This window comes from Sardina pilchardus, chromosome 1 (genome assembly GCF_963854185.1).
Source record: "Sardina pilchardus chromosome 1, fSarPil1.1, whole genome shotgun sequence".
NCBI lineage: Eukaryota > Metazoa > Chordata > Actinopteri > Clupeiformes > Clupeidae > Sardina > Sardina pilchardus.
The window spans coordinates 14,893,740-14,912,697 of record NC_084994.1 but is presented as its reverse complement, the minus strand read 5'-3'; the positions used below and the strand labels follow the sequence as shown (position 1 = coordinate 14,912,697).

The following is an 18,958-nucleotide window of genomic DNA, read 5'->3' as shown; positions in this document are numbered from 1 at the left end:
CACCTAATCTCCTCCCTGAGGACTCTAATCATGATCTAGAGTCCAGAGCAGCCCTCTGTAAATTAGTGACCAACTCTCTAGTTCTGGGTAGGAAAGGCCCAGCAGGAGACATGACGGCAGATGTGTTCCAGTCTGGGGTCACATGACACGGGGTTACAGCCAATCAGCACAAGGACAACATTCAGCATTCAACCCTTTAGGTCAAAAGGTGCTGAAATACTGATTATTGTCCGCATGTAAAGGATCGTTACCGAAGGGTTTGTGAAAATGTTCGTATTATGTCCCGAAGGGTTTAGTCCAAAGACCACAAGACTCCACTGTACATCTCCGTGTACAGACATCTATGCCAACAAGTCTAGATGCTTCCGTGTAGAGCATTTCTTTTACAGCATAGTCATCAATGATCTGATGTTTGCCAATATACAATCTTCTGGTTTTCCCTTTCATCATATTAATTTCTATTTAGCCACAAAACAAGTGAATGCACTTACCTAAAGATCACTTTAACCTCCTATATTCCACCGATACTGTCTGAGTACTGTTTCAGTAGGAACTTTATGTTCCTGTTATAAAAGGTTTTACAGCTAACACCAGGACTAAAGTCCATCATTCAGCCTTCAGTCAATTTCCTTAAAGAGGCAGTAGCATGGTGTGTCTGTGTGTGTGTGTGTTTGGAACTGAAACAGTAGCATGGTGTTAGCCTGACTAATGCCAGACCTCATTTCAATCTACAACATTCATTTAAGCAAAAAGCCCCAAGAGGCCGTCGTTGATTATAAAACAGCTAAGGGGCGTGGTTAGGCACGACGTCACGCGCAAGCAGCACTTCAGCCGTGGATGTGGACAAGGGAGAGCAGTGCTGAGCAGTGCTCAACCACTCTCCCCTCCCACATTCTTCCTACTGGTTGGGGATCAAACCCTTTGGTTACAAGAAGCCCTAACCAGTAGGCCACCCATGGCTGCCCTCAGATCAGTGATCTGACATGTACATGACTTTCATAGCACTTCAGCCGTGGATGTGGACAAGGGAGAGCAGTGCTGAGCAGCACACCTTTTTCCTGTTGGGGATCAAACCCTTTGGTTACAAGCCAGAAGCCCTAACCAGTCACAGGAGTTTGAGGTGTGTTGTTGATATGATCAAAGTCAAAACAACTTTTGTCATGAATATTTAACTCCTTCATGTCCACCCATCTATTTCCTACACAGGCTCTCTCTAAGAAGGCCCCAAGCTGTTTTTAGCTCATATATGCATTTTAATAGATGTGCAAATTTATGAATGTGTAAGTATGGTTGTTTTTCTATAATTATTAATCCATAGCCTGACGAGCCAGACCCACATCAAGATGTAGGGTCTGGACACTCACCGTAGACAGGGCGCAATCGGAGGGGTGGGATAAACAGTTGTCTTTCAAATTCCCTCCCCGCAATAGGATAACGCTAAACGAATCATCTTCTTGTTTTCAAGTAGCAGGATGCGTAACCTTCCCTCTCCACGCAATAGGATAACGCTAAACGAATCATCTTCTTGTTTTCAAATAACAGGATGCGTTACCGTCGCAACTTCTGGTCGCATGTCAGTCACCATTATGTTAAGCCCACCCACCGACTCTATACACGCTGTGATTGGAACGCTGGTGCTGGGGGTTCTCAGCTCCCTGGCTCAATGGATCGTGCCTAGACTGCCCCGCCAGCCAAATTACATTTGCTGCCGCTAGGGGCGTCTAGATTTCTAGGCTAATTAATCCATGCTTTTATTTGTGATTTGTTTAACAGAGAGGAGAATTAAAGGTGAACGACATCTTCCACCTCCACAGGAGTCTGGCAGGCAGGAGGATGGAGATGCTGCAGTTACTCCTCCACCTCCACAGGAGTCTGGCAGGCAGGAGGATGGAGATGCTGCAGTTGCTCCTCCACCTCCACAGGAGTCTGGCAGGCAGGAGGATGGAGTTGCTGCAGTTGCTCCTCCACCTCCACAGGAGTCTGGCAGGCAGGAGGATGGAGATGCTGCAGTTACTCCTCCACCTCCACAAGAGTCTGGCAGGCAGGAGGATGGAGATGCTGCAGTTACTCCTCCACCTCCACAGGAGTCTGGCAGGCAGGAGGATGGAGATGCTGCAGTTACTCCTCCACCTCCACAGGACAGTTTTGAAATCAGCACTTCGACAGCAAGCAGTTTGTGGGCAGTTGTGGGACGTTTGCTTGCTAACAAAACATAGATTGTCTGGCAGACACCTCACGAATAACCTCAGACTTGTTTCCTGGTTACAGTAACTAGGGCATTGGGATTCACTGTGTCTATTTCTCAATAACTTTTACAAACTCTTATGTGTGTGTGACAGGAGGGAAACAGGTTTTGTGTGTGTGTGTGTGTGTGTGTGTGTGTGTGTGTGTGTGTGTGTGTGTGTGTGTGTGTGTGTGACCAGAGGGAGACATGTTTTAAGTGTGTGTGTGTGTCTTTATGTCATTGGATGTTCATTCACTAAGCCTTGGCAGGGACGTTTTTGTTGGTTACACACACAGTGTATATTATAGGTGACCTGACACTGTATCTCTCTCTCCTCACCTTCCTCTCCCCTCTTCTTCTGCAGGCGCAGTGAAGCCCCGTCTCTCTGTTCGGCGAACGTCACCACCCTCCTCCTCCTCCCCTCGGACTCTGCCCTTCTCTCTCCAGCATCTCCACCCCCCTGCCCAGAACCTGGAGCCAAGCAGTTTAGTTTTGCTTTACTCCTTTTATGTCTGAGGGAATGAAAGAAAATCCTCCTTCACATTGTACTTTTTTGGAAGTGAGCATTGACTTGATGTACACTTCTTCATATTAATCTAAAACATTGGTGTGTGTGAGGGACTGTAACTGTACGATGTGACTGACTGATTAAACTGAGTTTGTGCTTGCATGTACACAACGTTGAAGAGCAAAACAATGTTATACAGTATACTATATATACTACTATACAATGTATACTGTTAAAGTGTGTGTGTGTGTGTGTGTGTGTCTGTAATTTTGCTTGCTAAAAATGTCCTGTTTGATTGTGAGTGTGCATAATGTTGCATGCACAAGATGGTCTAAGGTATGTGTGTGTGTGTGTGTGTGTGTGTGTGTGTGTGTGTGTGTGTGTGTGTGTGTGTGTGTGTGTGTTTGTTGAAAGTGGAACCCAAACATTTTCCCCATTGGTCAACATGTGAATAATTCATCAGCGTCACACCCATCCACTCATGAGTGGCCCATACATGTTTAAATGACCAAACTGCCCATGTGCAGTGAGGGACGTATTACATGTAATAGAAGAGCCCTGTATCTTTCTGCTGCAGGAGAATGAAGCCAGAGGGCTCCTCTATTAGGAGATTTACTCCTTTACTCAGAGCTCAGCTGACTCACCCACCCAGGGCTGTGGCCCAGCACATGGGGAGACCTCTCACGTGTCACTAGTCTGCAAATGTCCAGCTTGTTTGACTGCACTGTGGCACTAGGACGACCACCAGTTGGTTCATATACTGTATGCATACTTGAAGTGCATTGCAAACTGAGATGCCCTGCACATATAGTGAAAATCAATGTGATTTACCCCCTGGTGGTAGTTCCAGTTTAACTCTCAACTGCCTCTGGTGGTAGTTCCAGATGAACTCTCAACTGCCCCTGATGGTAGTTCTAGTTTAACCCTTAACTGCCCCTGGTGGTAGTTCCACCACTGGTCACTGCTGAAATTACTGAGGTCTTTTCTTGGTTTCATCTTTCACGACCCAGATCCAGTCACCTGCAGCACCAAGACTTCATTTTTATTTATTAAAATATGACGATGGTGATTTACATACAATCCCAACACATTATTTAATCTATAAGGTAGGATTGCATTCATCATTTAATTGCATTATCCAAAGACTATATACTAGTAAACATGACTAAACTAAACTACAAGAATATCGAACACTTTTCCCACTTGTGCTCTCTGAACTGAATACAAACACTTAACAGTGAAGGCATGTTCAGAATTAAAAAACACACACACACACACACACACACACACACACACACACACACACACACACTCACAAGAAATTCACAAGGAACACGGTATACAAACTGCACTCCACACTCCACTGCAATAAATGCAGTAAATAACTATGTGGAGCTCAAAACATGATATCATTTTGCTCAAAACATCCCGGAAACATGAACCACTAAATAAAGAACCAAACATGTGGAACTAATACTAATATCAACATTGTAATATGTAACATTATAAAATGATGTAAAAATATCAACATTTTAAATAATGAACCAATCAACATTTTGAATGCTATCAGGCATTTGACCACAACACATTTCCAGTGTCAGACCATCACACTGTGTGTATGAACAGGAGTGTGTGTGACTGGTGTTCCTGCAGCATGAGGAGGTCATGTGATCTGACACAGGGACAGAGAGAGGAGGAGCAGGAAGACACACACACACACACACACACACACACACACACACACACACACTGTCTGAGAACAGTCCAGAGTCAGATTCACTGCTGTATGAACAGGTCAAGGTCAAGGTCAAGGTCAAGGTTAAGTTTATTGCCATATAGTGAAGATACACAATAGGAATGTTTTACAGCCAATTCACGTATGCATATGGTTGACAGCAGCAGACATATAATAGACATAGACATGACAAAAATGACAATAGAAGCTGAGGTATTAATGTTGAAAGTGCTGATGATATGCAGGCAGAGAGCAGTTAAGTAAAGTGCAGTGGACAACAGTAAAGGTGCAAAACAGTGCGTCAGTGCATTCAGTCCTAGAGAGAGTTCGAACTGTGATTGAAAAGCCTGGCAGCTGTAGGGAAGAAGCTCAGGCGATGCCTGGACTTCACTGCTCTCGGGAGCCGTAGCCTTCTCCCAGAGGGGAGCATTTGGAAGAGGGCGGAGCCTGGATGTAAAGGGTCCTCCATGATCTTTTTTGCCCTCTTCAATGCCCTGGTGTTGTGGAGTAACTCCAGGCTGGGTAGGGTGGTGCCAATCACCCTCTCAGCTGTGCGGATCACACGCTGCAGTTTAGCCTTGTCCTTGGCTACTGCAGCAGGGAACCATGTGATGATGGACTGTGTGATGATGGATTCGATGATGGTTGTGTAGAACTGGGTTAGTATTGACTTGGGCAACCTGAATTTCTTTAGCTGTCGCAAGAAGAACAGCCGCTTATGTGCCTTTTTCAGAAGGGCCAAGGTGTTAAGGCCCCACTTCAGGTCACGGGAGATGGTTAGCCCTAGGAAGCGGCAGTGTTCTGCAGTGAAGGTGAAGGTGGATGTACCTGTTGGAGGAGCTCATGTGATCTGGCAATGACAGAAAACAGATGGAGGGATGAGGAATGCAGGAGAGGAAAAAGGGGGAAGAAAGAGCAATGAAGATGAAGGGAGGAAGAGAGGAGGATAGAGGACAGATAGAGTGAAGAGAAAGGGATAGAGTGAGAGAGAAGGAGTGGAATAGAGGAGGAAAAGAAATAGAACAAAATAGAGAGAGAGGGAAGACAAGAGAGGGGGAGTAGAGAGAGAGAGAGAGAGAAGAAAGAGAAGACTGAGGGTAGAGGGAAAGGGAGGTGAAGGAGAGGGACACCAGGCCAGACCAGAGACAGATCTGCTGCTGTATGAGCAGGTGACAGGTGGACACACCTGTTGGAGGTGGAGCTCATGTGATCTGGCACAGGGACACTGGGGGTAGTGTTGTTTTTGGCGGCCTGTTTTGGTTTTAGTTTTAGTCTAGTCTTTGTGTCAAGCTGTCATTTTAGTTTTTATCAGTTTTAGTCACGTTCATACTCTTTTAGTCTAGTCAAGTTTTAGTCGACTAAAAGTATGAGCATTTTAGTCTTATTTTCGTCTAGTTTTAGTTGACGAAAACTAATGACTTTTAGTCTTGTTTTAGTCAATGAAAATTGGATTTTAGCATCTTTTTATTAATGCAATTCTATTTTAAGGGGTTGTTCCTCCATAGACTGGGTAAGACTGTTTTTAGTGGCAGGCACTATAGCACCAGCGAACTCTGAAACTATAGGACTGGATGAAATGTGCAGATAACGGTCTCCACTGATAAATATCACACTGGCTAACCTGGAAATTAGGTCCTATGTCCAAAATTCTGAACTACCCCTTTAATAGGAAATGATACATTTTGGTTAATTTTCATGGATTAAAAAATTACAAATATTACAGGTTACATAGGCACTGAACATTGACAGTGGAATCAGGTACACAGAGTTTGGTCTCCCCCTGTCACCATGAAAGGACTATTTGGAATATTCTGTAGACCTGCTGTTCCTTTTCTGAGAACAATTTAACTTAAGATCAAGTTGTCCTTAGGTTATTGAATGCTGTAAATGTGGATGCTATTTCACCATTAACTAGGTAGCCTAAGCGTGGTTACACACAGTTGTCATCTTAATGCAGTGTTTTGTAGCCTATAAAACGCATTTCACGTTCATCACTCAGTTTTGGTAGGCTACAGGCCTATGCCTTGAGTGGTCGCTGCCCCTTTAAATGCGTGGGACTTTAAATTACGTTTTAACTCCATGCTGATTTTGTTGATGAACAGCACCGTCTTTGATTCAGTTTTTCTACCGTTTAAATTAACGACACGCGCGCAATTGTGTTCTTGCAATTCACACACAACAGATAGCCTACTAAGCCAAGGTTCCATTAAAAATGTGTCTATGATTAGAACTTCGTTGCTGATCGGTGGAATAATGTTATTAGCCTATTGTAGGCGATATGACAGCGCCAGCATCAGCTGGACAGAAGCTTAGGCTACACACTAATCAAATCTGCAGTTGCCTGTTAACATTTTCATTTGAATTAGATCTACATGCAGAGGTGAGATAAGTAGGCTAGCCTAGTGCAAAGTTGAACTGAGAGAGTTGCCAATCTAATGGACTGAACGTAGCCTATATTTCTTAGCTTCTAGCGATAATGATAGGCTATACATCTACCGCTCCTTTTAGTCCGGGAGCCAAATACCATAATTTAGGTGAACCTGGCTTTGTCGGTTAAAGTTTTTTTTTTTGCAGAATCTAGTAGACTAGGGGTACCTCTTTAAGATTTAAGAGGGTGCCCGGTGATATCCCTTGGGCAATTTCATATATTAAGCCTTTCTTGTCCAATGTGTTGACTATAAGGCGGATATACTACAGGTGAATAGGGTAAAAAAAATTAACAAGCAGATATCACTATGAAACTTCACCAGTTGATTACTTAGATCAATATGAAAAATAAATGTATTACAAGTTTTCTGAAATTTAATGTTTGAATATGCAAATTAGGTATGATGTAATTAAATATGCGCTGATTTGCATAAACGTAAAAAGATCAAATCTGAACATTGGACAAAGCCAGCTTAAATTTTTTTCCCAAGGGATATCACCGGGCACCCTTTTAAATCTTAAAGAGGTACACCTACTCTACTAGATTCAGCAAAAAAAAAAAAACTTTAACCAACAAAACCAGGTCTGACCTGGGTTGGTTGCAACCTGACCCCATGGCTTAGTGACTGGTCTGGTCTGCCAAAAGCTCACGAGAACCTTAAAGGAACACTTCACTTTTGTCGGTTAAAGTTTTTTTTTTTGCTGAATCTGGTAGAGTAGGTGTACCTCTTTAAGATTTAAGAGGGTGCCCGGTGATATCCCTTGGGCAATTTTGTATATGAAGCCTTTCTTGTCCAATGTGTTGAATATAAGGCGGATATGGATGAGTTTCCTCTCTCACTCGGAGAACAAAATCTCCACTTCACAAGCATCTACATACACCAAACTTTTCAGTCTTATACCTAACCATGTTTAGAAGGATTTTGCAGAGGGGTTTGTTGATATATTATTCTTAGCCTGATTTACATGACATTTTATTCCAAAAAACATGGCGAAAATTGATTTTTTAAAGGCTGGTATAGTATTTTCTGATTTACTGAATAACTAAATGAGATATCCATAATTCCCTCTCTAAAATACTTTTCATCTCTTATGTCAACAAAATGAAAAGAAAAAAATTGAAACTGGCTTTACCCAATGTTCAGATTTGATCTTTTTACGTTTATGCAAATCAGCGCATATTTAATTACATCATACCTAATTTGCATATTCAAACATTACATTTCAGAAAACTTGTAATACATTTATTTTTCATATTGATCTAAGTAATCAACTGGTGAAGTTTCATAGTGATATCTGCTTGTTAATTTTTTTACCCTACACATTGGACAAGAAAGGCTTAATATACGAAATTGCCCAAGGGATATCACCGGGCACCCTCTTAAATCTTAAAGAGGTACCCCTAGTCTACTAGATTCTGCAACAAAAAAAAAACTTTAACCGACAAAGCCAGGTCTGACCCCATGGCTCCCTGACTATTTGCTACATGATCAAATATTATCAGATGAGTGACAGAAGCACCGGATATGACCAACAGGCCCACGCGAGAAACGCTGGTCCTCTGGTATGATAATCAGACCATGCAACCTGATGCGCCCCTGAAGTGAGACGCAGGAAACAGAAATACTGCAAAATAATAACACGACTAAACGACACAAAATAATGTTATAACATTCCTGTCCTTCTGGTCTTCGAAAACGAAGAGATGTTAGCATGGTTTTTATTTTGTAAACCACATTTAGTCTCTTTTTTATTCGTCAACGATATTGCCTTATAAATTTAATTATAGTCATCGTCACATGGCCAGCATTTACGTTGCGTCTCGTCTCGTTATAGTCACGTGAAAAAAGTTCGTTGACGACGATATTTAGTCATAATTTTCGTTGACGAAAGCAACACTAGGAGTCACCTCTAAACTCTAAACCATAAACCCTGGACAGAGGGGCTCAGTGAATGTGGAGAATGTGTGCAGGTGGGTGTGTTTGTCAGAGGAGATGCTGTAGAACAGGGGTATTCAATTAAAATTCAAAGAGGTCCAGTTACTAAAATGTCCTCCCGGCAAAGGTCCGAATCTTAAATTGTCACTCAAAATAGTGTAGGCTACCCTGATGTTAATAAAATCAATAACGCGTGTATTTCTAGGCCTATTTAATTTATTGCTACATTTCAAGTGTTTTCAAAGTAATATGCTTGTAACATACCAAAAAGTCTTAACTTGAATGATACTTGAATGCAAAACAATACTGTAGTTGTCTTTACTAGGAATACATTTCAAGAAAGTTAACAGACAACAGACACTGAATTATTCTGAAGAGAATAAATATAAAGTGCAAGCACAACTTTGAGCAGCCTGAACTTAGGGCCTTCAAGTAGCCTAATGTAAAACATTCCGAATCTTTTGAATAAAATAAAAGTGGATCTTTAAGAAAAAAGAAAAAGAAAAAGTTCTTTGCATACTGCGTTCTAGTTAGTACATTCTCTGCTAATAGTTCAGATTTATTTTCTTGTTGTTGAAGCTGACAATGGGATCTGTAACGTTTCTGCAGCCGCATTAAGCACTCATTCACAGCTGTCCCATCGCTACATGCTGTCTTGTGTTGCACCAAAATCCACGAAATCTTTAACGAACACTAATTTGCCTGTAAATGCATGCGTGATCACACGAGTAGACCTGTCATAGTTTGCTTTCAATTTGATAATTATTATCCTACTCCGCCGAGGAGGAGAGTAGCCTATGTTTTCATCGGGGTTTGCGTTTGTTTGTCTGTTTGTTAGCTCTCGGAGTGCTTTTCAAGTTTTACTTGCCCTCACTGCGGACTTCTGCGCGTACAGTACCTTTCCTCAAACGACCCGTGTTTGATCTCATAGTGACGCTAACGTCGCCACAGTTTCACAGCGCATATTCACAGCAGAACGAACGTATTGATCCGTCCATTCATCTTCAAAAGTTCGGTTTTCACCATCTATTTTTTCTTATTTTTGAGCAAGCCATTTTCTCTCATCTCCTCTCTCTCCCGCTATATAGGCCTATTCTCTGTTGCTGAAAGGTAAACAATCGAGTTGATTGGCTTGGCTACGGACGATGCTCTTTGATAATATTAGGCCGACAATTTCAACGGGTCCGGACAGAACCGTCACTGGGTCCGGACCCGGACCGCGGTCCGCCATTTGGTGATGCCTGCTGTAGAAGGACAGAGTGCCGGCTGGCCAGTCGAGGTACACTCCTACTCTTCTGGAGCGGGAGGAGGGGGCAGGTATGTCAGTGTTTTTATTATTTTTCTAAAGTCTATCATTTTGGGCTTTTATGCCTTTAATCAGATAGGACAGTGGAGAGTGACAGGAAGTGAGTGGGAGAGAGAGAGAGAGTCAGAGTGGGATCTGGAGAGGACCACGGGATGGGAATCAAACCCGGGCTGGACAGTCAGACAGGTGACCAAGGAGCCAGTGGTCACTATGAATGAGATCTGGAGTTCCTTTGAGAAGGCGAGAGAAGCGTAAAGAAGGACAAAACAAAGACTCTATTCTATAGGCTACTCTAACTATTTGGCCACAATTCCCGATGGAAGAAACCAGCACTGAGCTGCACTGATGTGTCCTTGCTGTTCCACTGAGCTGCACTGATGTGTCCTTGCTGTACCACTGAGCTGATGTGTCCTTGCTGTACCGCTGAGCTGATGTGTGTCCTTGCTGTACCGCTGAGCTGATGTGTCCTTGCTGTACCGCTGAGCTGATGTGTCCTTGCTGTACCACTGAGCTGAGGTGTCCTTGCTGTACCACTGAGCAGATGTGTCCTTGCTGTACCACTGAGCTGATGTGTCCTTGCTGTACCACTGAGCTGATGTGTCCTTGCTGTACCACTGAGCAGATGTGTCCTTGCTGTACCACTGAGCTGATGTGTCCTTGCTGTACCACTGAGCAGATGTGTCCTTGCTGTACCACTGAGCAGATGTGTCCTTGCTGTACCACTGAGCTGATGTGTCCTTGCTGTACCACTGAGCTGATGTGTCCTTGCTGTACCACTGAGCTGATGTGTCCTTGCTGTACCACTGAGCTGCATAAAGGAATGTGACCCCGTTTCTCCAGGTGTGGATAAAGGAACGTGACGCCGGTTCTCTAGATGTGGATAACGTGACCCCGGTTCAGCTGCAGAAGCTGCTTCCCTGACAGACATCTTCATAAAGGCGTAAAGGCCAGCCCTGGACATACACCCACTGGGGAGGGAACAGAGAAACAGACCCTACCGGCGACCTCCGCCACCCAAGACCAGTGACAGGAGTGGTCAGTTCAGCAGTGGTTTTTCACTGATTGTCGTTACCAAAACAGCATGTCATTACTGACATGTTACTTCATTTATAGTAAACATAGCTGTATCTTCAATGTTGAGCTGCTACATGAAAAGCTTCATGACAAGTTAACTGCATATTCAAAGAAAAAAAAAACATCCAAAACTACTTTACCAGAACATTTTGATGGTGAGAATATAACATATTTCAAATCTATTTAAACTCAGCTGTGGCCATCATTATATCATTTTGAGAAGACACCCGTAGATATGTAGCCTACAGTACCTACAGCAATTGTTGTTAACAGGGTTGGGAACCAACTCCTCCTGTCCTGGCCTTGCATGGTATGAAATTGAAAAGATGAAGAATGATGAATGCAATAAAGATTATTCTATTCTATTCTATTGTCCTCTGTTATATTCCATCTTATTACACTGTCTGCTCTTCTGGTCTGTGTAACAGTAAATGTGTCCTCACTGCAAGTAGTAAGACTACAGTAAAACTCACTAGAGTAAGGCTTAGTAAGACTGGAGTGGACCTTTAACTGGTGTAATCTCTTACTAGCCTGCCCTGTAGATTGTAGTACACTCATCACGCACATGCACGCACGCACACACACACACACACACACACACACACACACACACACACACACACACACACACACACACACACACACACACACACACACACACACACACACACACACACACACACACACACACACAGTGAAATACAACATTACAATACACCTCACTGGAGGAAGGCTCAATAAACATTACAATAAATCTCACTGGAGTAAAGCTTAGTGAGGCTACAGTAAAACTCACTGGAGTAAGGCTCAATAAACATTACAATAAATCTCACTGGAGTAAGGCTTAGTGAGACTACAGCAAATCTCACTGGAGTAAGGCTTAGTGAGACTACTGTAAATCTCACTGTAGATTGTAGTATACTCATCACACACGTGCACATGCGCGCGCGCGCACACACACACACACACACACACACACTGAAACATATGACTATTGTCTTGTAATTGTCTTCATATTGGGGTCGAGGCTGGCATTACAAAGGAAGTTTTACATAAATGTATTGATAGTACTGCAATATGAATCTTATTCTTTGTGGATTTTTATTTACTTCTTGGATGCCTGTCTAGAAATGTCTGTTCAAAATTCATGTGAATTGCCACATTACATATATTTACTGATACAAATGTTTTTGTATTAAAAACATTCTTCATAAAGTACTGCGTATATTTTCTGTGTATTTACAAAGGTCACTTTAAAACATATGACTTCAAATATTAATGTGATAAAACCTGAACACAACTGAGAGGGAGAGATCATTAAAGGATGACATAACTGGAGAACAGAAACAGAACAAAACTCCTATTGAGTAAAAAGGACTGCCCTATACAGTATACATACAGTACAGTGTCTTCAACATCAACTTATTTATGCACAGTGTGAACACGTCTTTCATGTTGAACACAATGGGATGGATTCATTAAACTCCATGCATTTGTATATGTTTACAGTTTGGATGTTTCTTCAGTTCAGAGAGCAGCTGCTGTGCTGAGGGTCCAGGCTGATTCCCCCCCAGCCAGAGCTCTCTGACGGTTGATGGGTTTGATCTCAGTGCTGATGCTAACATTCTGAAACCTTCATCTGTTATACTGCAGTTATACAGGCTGTAGGAGAAAGAAGGAAACACCTCATTAGATCAGCTGAATGTAAATATAAATCAACTTTCTCAGCCAAGTATACTTGCGTACACAAGGAATTTAGTCCCTGCATTTATCCCGTCCGTGAATTATTGAACACACTGAGCACACAGTGAACACACAGGCCCTGATGTACTAAGAATAGCGATCGTAACGTTTTTTGCGCCAAGGCCAACACGCTGCCGTTCTCCGCCCCCTAACGCAGTTTGCGAAGGACAACAACTGAACGACACATCAATCAGAAGCGCAGTTGAATGAAGTTAACTGATGACTACATTAAAAGGAATCCGACGTTTAGCGATCATGAAATAATACAATGCATAATGTCAACAAGCAGGAAGATAATTTAGAGTAGTAGTTCTACTCAAACTAGGCTTACTTGTGCACGTAGGCTATGGAAGATTTATCAAATCTATCAAGTAGGAAAGTTTAAGCGGATGGCGTGAAAGTGAAAGTAAACATTCGAAAAGCCACCGAAAGTTAAGGTTGCTTTTGATGTAGTACAAAGACGCAAAACTGGTGGTCTAATTAGCGATTTTGTTGTATTTGAATGATTCTCTTATAGATGCATTTAACAGCAAATCGCATTTAACACCTGCTTTTACAAGGCGGAAATATTTAGGCGCAAAATAGACGTGCGCTTTCATGGGCAGTTTTAGTACATACAGGGGAATACATAATTAGGCGCATTTAACGCTTCTCCTCCCATCTTTTTACACAAACCTCCTACTATCAGCTGACACTCCCATAAATCCATATGCATGAGACGGAAAAGCGCAATTTGCCATTTTCAGCTCCCGCGACAGGCAGTCTGCGCCTTCACCTCATTGCGGCATGTTGATACATACCTCGCCATCTTTCTATGCGCATGTTGCGAAACAAATACGCCTGAAGTGGGCGCAAAAGCGTTAGTACATCTGCCTCACAGTGAGGTGAAGCTCTCAGTAACCAGAACTTAAAGGGATAGTTCGGGTTTTAAGACACAAAGTTATATGGGTTCCCTGTCAGCAACGTTGTGCATCAGCAATGACTTACCCCCCGACAGCGTCCTGTGAGCCGAGATCCAGCCGGTTTTTGATGCTGAAGAAAGTAGTCCGGCAAGTTTCTGGGGTCACGAAAGTAAAGTGTTTTTCTTCTCAAAACCATACGTGTTCAAAAGAGTGATATATTTGCACCACAAAAACGTTGTCCAGGAAAAATTCAAACCTCGTTATCTTGGCACTATTTTTCTCGATTCCTATCACTGCGCGCTACTGACAGCGGGACAACGTTTTTGTGGTGCAAATATATCACTCTTTCCAACGCATATGGTTTTGAGAAGAAAAACACTTTACTTTCGTGACCCCAGAAACTTGCCGGACTACTTTCTTCAGCATCAAAAACGATCAAAAACCGGCTGGATCTCGGCTCACAGGACGCTGTCGGGGGGTAAGTCAGTGCTGATGCACAACGTTGCTGACAGGGAACCCATATAACTTCGTGTCTTAAAACCCGAACTATCCCTTTAAGTGAGCTGCTTTCATAGAGCAGCACTCGGGGAGCAGTGAGGGGTTAGGTGCCTTGCTCAAGGGCACTTCAGCCGTGGATGTGGGCATGGGAGAGCAGTGCTCAACCACATTTTTCCTACTGGTCAGGGATCGAACCCTTCAAAGCTTGGAGGCCATCTAACCAGTAGGACACGGCTGCCCCCTGAATGACACACTCACACCCATTTTGATTTTAAGAATGTTTAGATGATGCCCCCAGTCCATTGTAGCACTTGGAGCACACTGGCCAATAGCTGCAACTGTTCCACTGCCCTCCATGTTACAGTTTTTCTCAATTGTTTACACACAATTTCTGGTACTTGAGACACAATTCCAGTAATATGTAGCTCATGCACCAACCTCCTGAACTGATTCTGCTGAACTATAAGCACAATTTCTGCTTTACACTCAAATTGCCGTTCTAAAACACACTGTTTTCAAAACACTACACACAATTCTCTGAATTTGACACAATTTTCATGAAGAAAATGTCATGTTCTCTCAAGGAACACACTGCCATTCAAATTCTAAAGCTAACTGCCCTACCATGCACACTGACTCATCACATGGGCAAACACTTGTCACACAGTTTTACAATTATCAATCACAGCTTCAGTAAACAGTAGTAGTACAGGCAGAGGCAGAGCCAGAGGAGTGAGAGTAAGAGGAGGAGGACAGGGAGGCCAAGGGCCGTAATCTCTGATGAGATCCGAGCCACTAGAACATTGCAGTGCTGCGTATCAATACAGTACAGTACCGTACAGTATACAAGCTCAATGAGCACAGTAGTACAGTATTGCCTGTGGGCTGTTCTGTAGGACTGTAAAAATAAAGTATGTTTCAAGTATTTGGGGAAAGTATTCCTACTTTGTATTCCTACACAGTTTACAGTATTTTACTATTTGTTTGGCAGCTGAAGGATTACCAACACAAGGGCTTCTGTCTCCTGAAAAGGAAACTGAAATCATGAGCATTGTCCTAGAAGAAAATGCCATAACATTACGGCAAATACAAAGAAACGTGTTTGTGTGTGTGTGTGTGTGTGTGTGTGTGTGTGTGTGTGTGTGTGTGTGTGTGTGTGTGTGTGTGTGTGTGTGAGAGAGAGAGAGAGAGAGAGAGAGAGAGAGAGAGAGAGAGAGAGAGAGAGAGAGAGAGAGAGAGAGAGAGAGTGGGGGGGAGATCAAGAAGCCAAAGGTAAGACGCGTTTCATATGAAACAGTGTGTGTAAGAGAGAGTGTGTGAGTGTGTGTGTGTGAGAGAGAGAGAGAGAGAGAGAAAGGAATGAATACAAACGTTTGTTTTTGTGTAATGTTTTACAATTCACTGTCAAATTCACTGATAGCAACTCAGTTTCTGGTCTTTTGATACACACCTTAGTTCCTCCAGTTTACAGTTGGGATCCTCCAGAAGAGAAGAAAGATGCTTCACTCCTGAGTCTGTTGCTTTACTCCCCATCAGCAACAACCTTGTTATGTGTGAGGGGTTTGATCTCAGTGCTGATGCAAGAGCTGTGAAGCCTTCCTCTCCAATGCTGGAGTTCTGCAGGCTGTAAGAAAATGTAGGAGAAATACTTCATCTTCATGTCCATAACAATAGTACTGTAATTATCTGCTGGATATGGTTGTGTGGACAAATTACATGTGCACTGGGATGCAGATGAAAGAGAAATATGTTTTTCTCATGACTAAACAGTAACACTTTACATGTGAATAAGTGATATGTATGGAGTGTGAGTGTGAGTGTGAGTGTGTGTGTGTGTGTGTGTGGTTGTGTGGACAAATTACATGTGCACTGGGATGCAGATGAAAGAGAAATATTTTTTTCTCATGACTAAACAGTAACACTTTACATGTGAATAAGTGATATGTATGGAGTGTGAGTGTGAGTGTGTGTGTGTGTGTGTGTGTGTGTGTGTGTGTGTGTGTGTGTGGTCATGTCCCAGTCTAGGGGTTTGTGGAACATGAACAAAAGATAGGAGAGGGCAAAAATGTAGCATTAATTTAGATGGAAATAGCATAAAATGTATTTATTTACAAAAATATAATAATCGGAGAGCAGGCAGGAGCAACAACGACGGCAACAAAAACAGAGCAGAGCAACGGAGCGGTGTGGCGTGGCGTGGTAGCGGCCAACCCCAAATCCTGTGACACAGGAAGCCCCAATCACATCCCAGCCAATTAGGAATCATTTGGCCAGAGGAGCGTTTGAGATCAACAGAACACACAGGACAGACCAAAGCAAACACACACTGAAAAAATCACACAGGGACATAACAGTGTGTGTGTGTGTGTGTGTGTAGTGTAGTGTCTGTGTGTGTGTGTGCGTGTGCGTGTGTGTAGTGTAGTGTCTGTGTGTGTGTGAGAGACAGAATGAATGAGAGAGAGAACGATTGAGAGGGAGATCAAGTGTGTGTGTGTGTGTGTGTGTGTGTGTGTGTGTGTGTGTGTTGTCTGTGTGTGTGTGTGAGAGAGAATGAATTAGAGAGAGAACAATTGAGAGGGAGATCAAGAGAAAGGGCAGAGATATAAGAAGTGTTTGAAGTAATAACTGATTTCATGTGAATGAAGAAAAATGTGTGTTTTAGAGCGTGTGTTTGTGATACTCACTCTAGTGTCTCCAGTTTACAGTTGGGATCCTCCAGAAGAGAAGAAAGATGCTTCACTCCTGAGTCTGTTGCTTTACTCCCTAGCAGCTTCAGCACCCTCATGTGTGATGGGTTTGATCTCAGTGCTGATGCAAGAGCTGTGAAACCTTCCTCTCCAATGCTGCAGTTCCTCAGGCTGCAAAGAGAAGTAGGAGAAATACTTCATCTTAATGTCCATAACAATCCAATAGTACTCTAATTATCTACTGAATACGGCTGTGAGGACAAATAAGATGTGCACTGGGATGCGGATGAGAGAGAAACTATTTTTACTCATGACTCAACAAACATGATAAAGTGACATGTGTGGAGTGTGTGTGTGGTGTGTTTCTGTGAGTGTATATGTGTGGCAAAGTGGATGGTTTGCTATATTTTGACACATGTCGACTACGCCATCTGAGGCCCTTCCCCTCAGAATATGAATGGTTAATGGATTTAAACTAGCTACCAGGCAACACAGGTTCGGGGTCACGGAAAACCAGAGAGGCGTGTGTCCAAAAATAAACTCTTTATTACAATTAAGAACATAGGGAGTGAATTCTCTCCAGTGTGGGTTCGCTCAAGTCAGTATATTATTCTCCAGTGTGGATTCGCTAAACAGCAGTAGTACTCTCCAGAGTGAGTTCGCTAAAGTCAGTATGGTTCTCCAGTGTGGATTCGCTAAACAGCAGTAGTACTCTCCAGAGTGAGTTCGCTAAAGTCAGTATGGTGGCTATTCAGGGAATGAGACACTCGTGAATACACAGCACTACAATGCACTCAGTTGTCACAGCAAACAGTGTAAATCACAATCACTTCACGCTGGCTTATGGTGACAAATTATGACACGCAGTGCAACAAGGTAAGGATAGCCTCCACAACCGAACTGCGTTCGTAGTCACTCGTTAGCACACAGCAGCACAACTGTCGTCACTTCAGTTAGTCAATTAGGGCTGACTTCGTGGTGGCTAAACACAGCCGATTCAACCACGGAATGAAACACAAACACAACACTGAACAAAACAAAACAAGACAAAACAAAACAAGACAAAACAAAACAGCAGCGTTCGTCGGAACTGGGACCAAGACGCCTTGATGTTGCCGCCCCCTGTTATGCCCGAGATCGCTCTGCTGTGGTCGGTCATAAGGCCCATGTTCAGCGACTAACTGCACTCCGAGAAGTCGGCGGACACACGGAACCGGCCAGAGGTGAAGCCAATACGGGGAGCGGTGAAGGCTGGAGTCAAGCAAACAATGTAGCTACGACGCTAGCCTTCAACATAAAAGCTAAAACCTTATAGCCGCTCCCACGTACTGATTGGCTCACCTCCAATTTCCCAGAGCCACTCAGAAGGGCATTGCCGAGCTGTCTAAGGGGCGTGGACCTAGTCCTGCTACATTCGCATGTGTTTGTGTGGTGTGTGTATGTGAGTGTGAGTGTGTGTGAGAGAGAGAAAGAAAAGGCAGAGAGATAAGAAGTGTTTCAAGGAATGTTCACTGATTTCATGCGAATGGACAGAAATTTGGGTGTTTGAGTAAAGTTTCAAAATTCAAATTTACTGATAGCAATTCAGTATTTGGTCTTGCAATACTCACTCTAGTTCCTCCAGTTTACAGTTGGGATCCTCCAGAAGAGAAGAAAGATACTTCACTCCTGAGTCTGTTGCTTTACTCCCCATCAGCCACAGCACTCTCATGTGTGAGGGGTTTGATCTCAGTGCTGATGCAAGAGCTGTGAAGCCTTCCTCTCCAATGCTGCAGTTCTGCAGGCTGTAAGAAAATGTAGGAGAAATACTTCATCTTCATGTCCATAACAATAGTACTGTAATTATCTGCTGGATATGGTTGTGTGGACAAATTATATGTGCACTGGGATGCAGATGAAAGAGATTTTTTTTTCTCA

The 18,958-nt window shown here is 43.0% G+C and overlaps 1 protein-coding gene across 5 annotated transcripts in view; it reads right to left on the bottom strand.

Moving 5' to 3' along the window:
- Nucleotides 1-12,238: 12,238 nt before the first annotated feature.
- LOC134082606 (NLR family CARD domain-containing protein 3-like) overlaps nucleotides 12,239-18,958 on the bottom strand; it is a 154,827-nt gene continuing 148,107 nt past the window's right edge. For all 5 annotated transcript variants that reach the window (XM_062538442.1, XM_062538455.1, XM_062538448.1 and 2 more), the window contains 4 exons: nucleotides 18,652-18,825; nucleotides 17,039-17,212; nucleotides 15,805-15,978; nucleotides 12,239-12,873 (listed from right to left, as the gene is read on the bottom strand). In XM_062538442.1, coding sequence (XP_062394426.1) covers nucleotides 12,690-12,873; nucleotides 15,805-15,978; nucleotides 17,039-17,212; nucleotides 18,652-18,825 — 706 coding nt within the window. In that variant the 3' untranslated portion in view covers nucleotides 12,239-12,689. The remainder of the gene's footprint in view (nucleotides 12,874-15,804; nucleotides 15,979-17,038; nucleotides 17,213-18,651; nucleotides 18,826-18,958) is intronic.